This window comes from Coturnix japonica, chromosome 12 (assembly GCF_001577835.2).
Source record: "Coturnix japonica isolate 7356 chromosome 12, Coturnix japonica 2.1, whole genome shotgun sequence".
NCBI classification, from domain to species: Eukaryota; Metazoa; Chordata; class Aves; order Galliformes; family Phasianidae; genus Coturnix; species Coturnix japonica.
Genome location: NC_029527.1, coordinates 3,189,259 through 3,200,122, shown reverse-complemented (window position 1 = coordinate 3,200,122; position 10,864 = coordinate 3,189,259). Strand labels below are relative to the sequence as shown.

At 37.7% G+C, this 10,864-nt stretch overlaps 2 protein-coding genes across 2 annotated transcripts in view; one reads left to right on the top strand and one right to left on the bottom strand.

Annotated features, from left to right (window-relative positions):
* Positions 1 to 6,047: 6,047 nt before the first annotated feature.
* The window catches only part of SYN2 (synapsin II), a 103,301-nt gene continuing 98,484 nt past the window's right edge, over positions 6,048 to 10,864 (bottom strand). The window contains exons 12-13 of the mRNA XM_015874777.2: positions 9,316 to 9,613; positions 6,048 to 6,953 (exon numbers count right to left, since the gene is read on the bottom strand). Of these exons, the coding sequence (XP_015730263.1) occupies positions 6,818 to 6,953; positions 9,316 to 9,613 (434 nt within the window). The 3' untranslated portion in view covers positions 6,048 to 6,817. The remainder of the gene's footprint in view (positions 6,954 to 9,315; positions 9,614 to 10,864) is intronic.
* TIMP4 (TIMP metallopeptidase inhibitor 4) overlaps positions 6,890 to 10,864 on the top strand; it is a 55,752-nt gene continuing 51,777 nt past the window's right edge. The window contains exons 1-2 of the mRNA XM_015874776.2: positions 6,890 to 6,980; positions 8,476 to 8,569. Of these exons, the coding sequence (XP_015730262.1) occupies position 8,569 (1 nt within the window). The 5' untranslated portion in view covers positions 6,890 to 6,980; positions 8,476 to 8,568. The remainder of the gene's footprint in view (positions 6,981 to 8,475; positions 8,570 to 10,864) is intronic.

Here is a 10,864-nt window from a genome sequence, read left to right as displayed (position 1 = left end):
CATAACCTCCTGAAGGTAAAAAATAATTATTTCAAATACCTAAATATCAAGGATATACACTAAGAGTTACCTGAAGGAGATACTGTAAGGACAGTAAAATCTCTGCCTGGCTTTATTCTGAAGAGCTGTATTGCAGTGTGCTTCTGCTATCCCTAGTAATAGACGTATTTTTGCCTTTCAGTAGAAGACATGACTTTTTAGCCTTTAAAGGCAGTCATATTTTATTCTCCATTTTCAAAACACATAACTGTGTTCAGTCTTTACCTTCATTCAGATTTTACTATCTGCTAGTTGCAGAAAGAACTCAGGCCACTTAAGCGTCCATGTATATATATATGTATATCTGTATATATATATATTTGAACCTATTTTAGGCTCCTATAGTCAGACAGAGGTAAGCTAATAAATCCCTCCTAAAACCTTTTTGGAAGGTACATTTACGATATCTGTTAGTCTGATGTTGTGAACACTCCCTCACACCCAGGCACTCAATTATAAATGCATCCTGTGCTGATGTCTAACACCGTGCACATCTGCCAAGTGGTCTCGTCCAAATACTTACTCGTCCAGGGACTGCTTAATCTCTGAGATCATTGAGACTTATTCTGATGTGGCTGTAGGCTCTAGACAGTTAAATTTGCAGAAATCCACTGAAGGCACTTTGCTTTTCAGAAGTTGCTGAGGGCGTAATTTGGCTTTTTCAGTTTGAGGGTGGGCTGTTTAACCTGAGCAAGTTCTAGCTTGTTCAATTATAATTTAACAATATATTTTCCCCATACTTTGTGTTACTCCCAAGGGATGCTTGCATCTCCTTGATGCATGAAAGGATACCTGTATTTAATGTACATATTAAATACGCCTGTAAATTCTCACATAATTTTACATTTAAAAGTACTATTTGAGGTGTGTGTGTATATAATTGTTAGATGCATGTATAGAAATAAAACAGTCTTTGCTCTTCCCTTTTGTACCTCCTCAAGACATGTAATCTACAAAGCAGGAGAACTGCATGATAAAATGTGCCAGAGTGGAATGCATAATTATTCCAGAGGAGGGTAAGTCAGTTCAGAACTTGTACTAACATTCTTAAGGGCAGCAGGAGTCTTCTTGCCATGAAATTACATCAGCTCTCTATGCCTCACAGTCAATGTACACGCTTTCCCTTTCTAGTAAAAAAAAAAAAAAGTGTGAAAAAAAGTCAATGTCTTCAAAAATCTGCTGTAAAACAAAGCTGAGTAAATGAATTTATATTAATATGATGATCACCTGAAAGTGAACTTGAGCTTAAGGTTAGAAGAGATTGAGACACTGTACTTTAAAAAAATAATTTCACTTTTTAATAGATTAAGTCATGGCTTGCAAACAGACAGAAAACATCTAAATAAGAAAAAGAATGCTTCCTTGATCCCAGTTCAGAGACATTCCCATAACAGGTGGGGCAGAGGCATTTAAATTGCAGGTCTCCTCCATATACCCAAATTTGTTACAATTCCATCAAGCAATGAGAAAAGATGCCTTTGCAGTAAATAGCAGTGGATGTAGCTAGCAGCACCCATTTTCTAGATCTTTAAATGACAGATGTTTGGTTGGGATTGTGTATTAACAGTGTTTGAGGTAGAATCTGTTCTATATGGGAACAGAACCCAATTTCCTAGGAGTCTTAAGATGAATCATGCAGCACTTACTGCTAATTAATATACTTAAATTGTCACCAAGATGGTTAACTAATGCAGTTCATCACAGTTCTGATTTGCCTTCATTTCTGTGTAGTAATTAGGCCTGGCTCAGCTAGTGGACAAAGAGTGACTAATCTCCATTTCCCAATGAGAAGGGGGGAGGAAAGGAGCATTCCCTCTATCTTAAGCTGTAATATCTGGCACTTAGAGCTATTTGTTGATCTGAAGAGACAAATCTTACAAAGACTGCATCTGACACAGCATCTTGACAGTAAGGTTTGTTTGCAGGCCAATTCTGGTGGCAGACTCGCCAGCAGCATGCCACATTTCTTAATACATGAGGCCAGTGGGACATGTGGTCTCAAACTCTTTATGACTAAAAGAAATAGAGAAAAACATGCCTAAAGATATATTCATGTTTATGACACTATTATAGTGTCTAACTATCACTAGTCACTAAGCAAGGGAGACATAAGTGGGAGAGTTTTATGAAAACGTACTTTAGATTTCATTATAGCCTTGAAATGGGGCACAGAATACTAATAAAGCAGAACTCCTGTTAATATGGCTAATGCTTCTTCATTACTTCAGTTATCATGTACTTAATGGAAGGGACTTAACAGTGCAATTTTAAGTCCCTATACTAGACTATTTTGGGTGGGGGGAGGAAGAGTTGTTGTAGTAACTTTTGTAACAGACATTTGATAAGTAACTCCTAAACTAAAAAATGGTGACCTGCTTTCACTTCTGGTTTTGTTTGTTCTCTTCCTTGTCTCTTATCCAGGTAGAAAAATGTTCTTTTGTAGTGACTGTCTATATACTTTAAAAGCCTACATGATCTTTACCTACATTTCTCTTTTAGTTAAGGAAGCAAGAAGTTATTACTTACTCTTCATAGCATAAGGAGGTGTAGAGCAATAGCAGGTGATGGAAACAATTCAAAGATTTGCCCTCAAACAAAAATGTAGTTTCTCCTCAGTTCTTATAAATCCTTGAAGAGGAATTTGGCTGATGGGGATTGGTGAGAAGAGGAGGCACATGTGAGTAAAATGAGAATAATTAGGAGACAAATGCTAATGACGTTCACTTGTAAATAATGAAGCTCTCAATCCATTCTCAGTCTTGTCAGATTATTATACTTTTCATTTAGTTTCTGTTATCGTTGCTTATACAGAGCACAGGTTTAGCAGTGGAAGACAGTTGCCTTCTCTGTACGCTAGAAGTTTATAAATCCTTATCTTGAGGTATAACCTTCCTTAGAGGATGAGGAGGAATGAAAGGAAGTGAGGAAAGCATCATTTTACAAATTTAGAATAGAGATTTGGAGAACTAATTTTAGCCACCTATTTTGAAACTTATCACACAAGATTTTAGAACCATCTTAAGAATTTTACATATGTCTAATAAAAAGCATTTCCACATTGGAGATGTATTCTCATCAGGACTTAATTTCATTTGTGCTGGCATTCGTGACACTTTAGATAATCTTTTGTAATCTCCTCTGAGTCGATAATCACTTCTGGTTATTTTTGCTATGAGAAATAAACTCTATTAGTGATAAAAATTTGCAAATCACTGTTTGCAGCACTGACTTACAAGGTACCTTTATTTAGTCAGAGAAGATGAAATGCAGAGCTCACTCAAGTTGCTTCTTACTCCATGCCTGAATGATTAAAAAAAGATGATTACTGAAAAACCTGATCTGAGAGGAAGCTCAGTAATGCCTACTGCCACGTTAGGTCAGTTTATATGTATTGCTTGGCCTTGTACTGACAATTTAGAACAGCCCTGGTCTCCCACAGATCCTGTATTGTTGCCGTCCCTCCCCCCCGACTCCCAGCCTTGTGGTGATCCTGTTTAATAAGATGGATGTCTGGAAAGGTAGATTTGTTTGGTACATTCAGCCACTTACATCCTACCCAACATCACCGGAAACTGTTGTTAATGAACAACTCGCTAGGAAATATATTTGTAGTATTCATCCAAATAATGGCAACAGCCACGTCAACGCGCAGATATTGTACAATGACTTCTTCAATTTTGTAAATAAGTTTCATTGTATGTTATGTATTAATTGAGACAACACTGGCTGAGATAAACAACTTTGTTCTTCTGGAGGAGGAAGGATACAAATTACACTCAATATTTACAAAGTACCTTAGTGCTATTTGTCTAATTTTTATTGAAGAGTTAGTGGTGGTTGCAAAGCCAGTTTAGCATCCATATTCATCCATAATCACAATCCTTTGATATTTGCTTGTGTTTTGAATGGCTGCAGCCCTACTGGTCAGAAAATGACTCCATCTCAATCTTTAAACTTGATAAAGTAGCATTATAGACTTCATATTATACTGATCTATAAGTGGAAGATGACAAAAAGGATGGAGTACTGTGCATAGTGACCTATGGCATCATAATCTGCATCTCCATGCAAAAGGTACATACGATGTACACATCTCACATGTCTAGACAAATGTGCCCAAAGCTAAACCTCAGACACTCACGTTATTTCTGTGTTACCATTTATGCGAACCTAGATAGCACTGTATTGGATAACTGCGTACTTTGAGCACGCACGTGTATTTAAAAGAGTATTTAATGAAAATTATACAAACTGGAGAATAAGTGTTTGAATAGATTTTTCACTATTTTTTTCTGATAGGTATTCTGAACATGTGCTATAGATTGCTTAAAACTTTTTAACTGTGAATAAGTACATAAGGAACAACTGCATGCATGAGCTTGCCATGTGACACGCTTTAGCACGCTTGGAGATATAAAGAACTTTTGGCATTGCGGGGAGGCAGTGTGTTATGTACACTGTGTGGGAGGATACGCCATGCAGATCTGATTGCATCATCTTGCTCTCTTTTTGATTTTCTTTTCTTTTTTCTTTTCTTTCTCTCTCTCTCTCTCTTTTTTTTTTTTTTTTTTTTTTTTTTTTTTGTTCCAGATGGTAAAACAAAGACTGCAGTGAAACCCGTTTTCTCCCAGGAAAAGGTGGGAGGGAATTTTATATGAGCAAGAAACTTTGCCTCAAGTCAAAACCTGGGGTCTGGACTAATGAACTACCTGTAGTTCATATTGTACTATATTGCTGAAACTAGGCATGTACTAATCACGAACCATGCCAAACTATGCATAATTACCATGCTTTCTCTGTAGCAGTAATTAATTTGCGTTAGCAACTTCGATTAATCTTTCTAATCTAAAAGTAAAGTGCTTCTCAGACATAAAAGGCTATAGAACTGCTCAGGGTTGTTATTGCTGCTAGTGAAGGGTGTTTCAACCCAGAGGGGAGCAGGAAAGGGACAAAACTAAAATCACTTTTGATGGTGTTTATGAATTAATAGGAACATCAGTATTTAAGGAGTGCTGTTTTGCCACAGAATTCATACTCTGAACTGTAGGTTTCTTTCTGGGGAGTAAAAAAATAATAGAGTATCACCTTTAATTTAGTAAGAGAGCTTCTGTGAGTGCTGTTTCAACAAAGATAATGTGCCCATCACAGAGACTGAGATTCCATCCTTCAGAGGGCAGTGCCTTGTATTTATAGTTTGTAACGCTGCAGTGCAAACCTGCCCCTAGATTTCAGTCTTAATCTGGAGGACAGCATTGATCTACAGCAAGTATCAGATGCCAGTGTATGAACTTAACTGTGACATCACTTGAGTAGAAAGTTTCCATGCTTTCTTGCCAGACTCTTGGCCCAAGACAGACTCCTTGTCCAAAAGAATCCAAATCTGCTGAGAGAAGGTGCATAGTCAAAGTTACTGTGATTTCTCTGTACTTCATAAACTAACACTTGTCTATGAGCTAGAACAGAAGGTAAAATTTCAGAGGCAAATAGATGTGTTTCTACAAACGTATTATAAATTCCATAGGATTTAGCAGTTAACCTTGTGTAACTTGTTTCTACCTCAGATATACTAGTATAAATAAATATATATAAATATATTATTTTCTCATGTTTCCACTGCTCGCACTGTTTCCTCGCATAGAACACTGCTGCACGCAGTTCAGGATAAGCAGAATGACATGATATTCATTTGGAAAGTGATGGTCAAGCGATTACCGATTAATTTCAGTTTTGAGTATTAAAATACTGCTGTTATCTCAAAGTCTGGGATCAGTTCTGTTTCTGCAAGTTAGAGAAGTACTTAACCAATACAGCCCTTCTTAGAAAATGCGAACGTGTTTCCTAACAGTTATATTTTTTAATAATACCAGTCTAAAAGGGAATTGTTTTTTAGTCTGTTTTCTTAGAGTTGTAGTTCGAGTCCAAACATTTAATAATGACAGAAGTACCCTTTTGATATCAGTTAAAACAGACAATATATGCTGCTGTTGAAACAAGCTTTGTCAAAGACATCTTTTAAACCGGCGTGGGACTTTACATTTATTAGAAGGTGCTCACAAAAATAAGGGTAACATCATGCATCCTCTTTGCAACTGAAATCAGTTCTGCTTACAATTTGGAAATAAATTGAAATAGACACATGAAGTACAGTAGTACATATACACTCTATTTATGACATTAATTTAGTGTAATGATAACTCAGCAATACATCAGAAATCTACAGTCAACTGATGGCAAGATTGTATAAGGAGGAAGAAAGTGCTTCAGTTTCTCACGCTATTTATGCGGCTTGACAAGAACGTCAGTGTGAACTACCTCCTAAACTTGGGAGGCAAGAACAGATCAGGACTACTCTTGCAGTACAAAACATTTACACACAAAATACACATGCATTGCAATGCATTGGAAATGGGTAAAGCAAGAAGAAACCCATAACCCAATGCTTTATTAACACAGATCTACAAAGAAGTCTCAATTAGGATAATATAGTCACAGTAAGGCCACAATATTACAATAGATAAGGACTTCAGAATTTGGCATTCTGTTTCCATAATAGAGCTCTACCTTGTTTATCACTATACATGTTCCCAAATGGTATTTCATCAAAGTCCTTCTTCTGTGGGTTTTTTTGTTTGCTTTCTTTTTCTTTTTGTGAGTTTAACATATTGCTTAATACAACAGTTAGCACAGGAGAGAAAGGTACTGTCACAGGGAAAACAAAACCTATGTAACATTCACGTGGTTTTTAGACTATATGCTATGTGCGTTTAGATGAAGCTGGCTAATCAGAAAAAAGACTAGCAAAGGATTTCCTCAAGTTTCGAATCGTTTCAGCTTTTGCTTCATCTTCATTCACAGATGATCGGAAGAAGGAGGATTCTGTGAAACTGAAGGCATTTGTCAAGGACTGCGACTTGCTGCAAGACAAAAATGCAACATGTTTGGTATGGTCATATTGTCTACCCACTTCCATCCACATATAGCTTGTATAAATCAGAAGAAAAGGAGGTATCAAAAGTTTCCATTTGGGCAGAATGAATATTCAACACAAGTACTACGGTTAGATACAGCATACAGAGTTGCTGCAATAAAGCACATTCCTTCTGTACTTTGATTTGGGAAGTAGGACAAGTTTTATTTAGAGAACACACAGCTTTTTTACATATCTGAAACATAATATATCTGTAAATTGGATGACATAAATTAGAACTTCAGAATTAGAATTAGAATTTAGCCTGCCAACTAAATCCAAATCACTACCCAACACCACATGACAAGATCTTGAAGAATGAGACCTAAAGTTGTAATGTGGTCCACTGCTGTGTGTTAGATAATGTTCAGACTCAGTGGTGGTTTAACAACAGTTTTCATCTTTGAACAAACTCCCCAAATCACGTATCACTGCGCTTCCCTGGTAGCAGGTAGTCTAGTAATCCTGTGCTGTTTTTAGTGCTGTCATGTACACGTGGTTCACGTTTCTGCAAGCATGAATAAAATAGCATACAAGAAAGAAAATGTCTGAAGCTTAGAACTAAATCAGGTAAAATAACATTTAAAAGGTGGGTTTGAATTGAAATCCAGAACAATAACAAGTTACAATCTTTTTATGAAAATATTCATGCACTGATGCATTAATTGATTTCATTTTTCTCTCAGTACAATAATACGATTTCAGTTTTGGCTACAGTTAAACTTCTCCTTATTCAGGTTGTTTTATACTCCCCATGGTTTTCAACTTCTCCACGTCTGTACAGCAAACAGTGCTGCAGGCATTTTAGGTTTTTTGTAAATTATAGTTGTGTTAATGAGAATAGACTGATAAATGTTTGTTTGTACTCACTGAAAGAGGGAGGGTGGGAAGCAGCACTTGACTTGATTAGTAACACAATAAGTAGCCTAATTAAATATTTATTCACAGATTAATAACATGTACATACAGGTTAGGCAACAGCATGTGGGTGAATACAAAGTATGCACATGCAAATAGAGTTAATCCTACAGGCAGGAGATCTGAGTCTTGGTGCAGACCTAAAAGTTCTTGAAAGTTAGAAAAACTACACTTCTCCAGTTTGCATCTTAAACTTTGCATTCATTCCGTCTGCTTTTATACAGAGTCTACTTTTCCATTTGAGGAAAAGCGGAAAGCTGGGGCAGTGTATGTAGTAGGGTCTTTTTCATATCAGAAATGAACAAATTAAGTTTCAAACTGGTTTGGGGTCTTTCATCTTGTTTAAGAAAATGGAGCTGTCTATTGTCGAGATAAATAATAGATGAATCAATTGGAGTTTTATGTTTATAAAGCAAAATAAAGAAATATACTGCCCCAGGAATGCAAGAAAACACTTTCTTAGAAGGAAATATGCTTAAGCTTTTTTTGACTGTTGTTTTAATCTGTGCATCTTCTCACCTAACAAGGCTGTTTGGCTGAATTGTGTTCAGGCAGGGACACAGAATTGCTTCACACCAGTACAAGCATGAGAGGAAAGGGGGAATCTGCACTACTGAAAAATACGATGGCTTCTTCCTCATCAAAGTAAGTGCAACGTATCTGCTACTCTACTGGCGGCAGTGTGCGTCAGGGTCAACATGCTGAGAAACAACAAATTGCTGCTAATACCCTCTCCATGTTTTCCAATCACTCATTTAAAGCTCTATGAGGATGTACGGTACTGATCCTGTTCACATTTGTTACTGCAGCGTGTAGCTGGCTCTGTAGAGCAACAGCCTTCCAGCAGTGCTACAGGCAGGTGCCTGTGCCAGTCCTGCTGATGTGTCTAGAAAGGATCTGAGTTACTCATGCTGTACAGACAGTAGCAATGTGCACCATGACCAGAGCACTACTGTAAACAGTTGGACGGCTTGTTCATTTGGGTTGTTTCTGAGATAGGCCTTTTGAAACTGGAATCTGTTCCTTTGAGTGACTGCAAGGTTAAAAGTTGAAACAGATAAGACTTCCTCTTTTCCGTGCAGGCGAATAGCACACCCAGATCATGAGTCAGTGACATAAAAAGGAGGGGAAAGAAAAGAGAACGATCAAGATTTTTCACATCAGATCGAGCTGGGGCATAAGTTGCACAACTAATGAAATCTTGTATAGCACAGGATGTAACTAATGCTACTCTAATGACAAACCAATAGTAAGCTCTTTGAAACCTCATTTTAGACTGGGGAATGTGTGTCCATCTTTATATGAATGTCAGACCAGCTCTCAAGTTACAGTTCCAACAACAAAATGTAACTATAATGAGGAGACTAGAAAACTGATAAAGCAAATCTTACTTAAGCTGTGGGTGAGACTGAGGCTTCTGCTGCGGCGCGGGCTGCGGGGCGGGCTGAGGCGCAGGCTGTGGCTGTGGAGCAGGTTGTGGTTGTGGTGCAGGCTGTGCCTCTGCCTCCTTTTGTAATCGGGTGCTGGAAGGACCTTGAGCCTGGGCACGTGGCTGCTGGGTCGTAGGTCCGGGTGGACGCTGTGGCTGGGAAGTGGAGGGCTTTGCTGACTGCCCAGGGGGGTACATGCGCTGTGGCTGCAATGGCTCCTGGCTTTGTGATTGCATCCCTTGGGGTTGCACTGGGCCCCCTAGGTTCAGCACAAGAAAAACTTCATAATGTTATAGTATCAAAGAGCTCTTATTAGATTCATATCCAACACTTTAAAATAATCCTCGAATGTGATAGTTATACTTTTGAGGCAAAATTCTATGGAATTCTATGCACTGCAGCTTAACGTAGTCAATTCTACAATCTACAGTTGGTACATTAGAAGCTTGCTTGGAGCATCCATAAAATTGCTAAGTCCCAGATTTATCCCAGCGGTAACCCTACTGCCTTCAGATTAGTCAGTGGAGTTACAGCCAGTATAATCTTGGCCCAGCTAAAGAAAAGGCTGCGAGAGAACTGCATATACCAACAGCATCTAGTTCAGCAATACAGCTCCTATTTTCTATGTAGCTATTACAATTTTATTCCTCCAAAGTACAGAAGTTATTTTTGTAATATTCCTCTTAAATTCATTCTTATATCGACAAAACTAATTTAAAATTGTCCGATAACTCAACCCCTTCATGAAATACATGAAGAACATTGCAAGAAACAAAAGGAGATCTTCGCACTGAGAAGGAACTAGGCTGAAAAAATACTGCAGCAAGTGTGAAACTACCACTTGTGGTAGAGAGTTAAGTTGTGAAATCTGTGGCTGAAAGATGCTACATCATCAGTGAGGGCTTTTCTTTTTACTGCTTTCTGACTGAAATAGTGCTGTGTCAGATATTGGTGCTTGTGCTGCTTTTATCTCATTTCAGACGTCTGAATGTGGTTTTCTTGGCTGACAGTTGTCAGAAAAGCTTTATTCTTGCACATGACTAAGCACGTGGGACACGAGAGTTAAGGGAGGAAGGGACAGGATGAAATTCTCAGAGACTGGTTTGTATAATGCTTCAGTCAGGGAAAAAGCTTTGCTGAACAGTAAATACTGTACAGTGTGCTCAATATTTGAGCATTTTTACTCTTACACATACATTTAGTGCAATTTTTACTCTTACACATACATTTAGTGCATACTTGAGTCTCTATGGAGAAAATCTTCATATCTGGAAATAACGTTGCGATTTGTGATTAAAAAAAAGAAATTGCTATTATAGATAGTTTTCCACTTACTCTATGAGATTCCAGTGTGTTTGTCTGAGAACAGCACGTCCTAATGCTTCAAGAAGTCTCAGTACAGTTACAGCAGTGTTTTGTGGTGTAGAAAGATAAATAGCACGTACTGTATGTTAAGGAATGTGCCTTCATCGTTTGTTAATTTTAACCACTTTTGTAGGAAATATTTGAA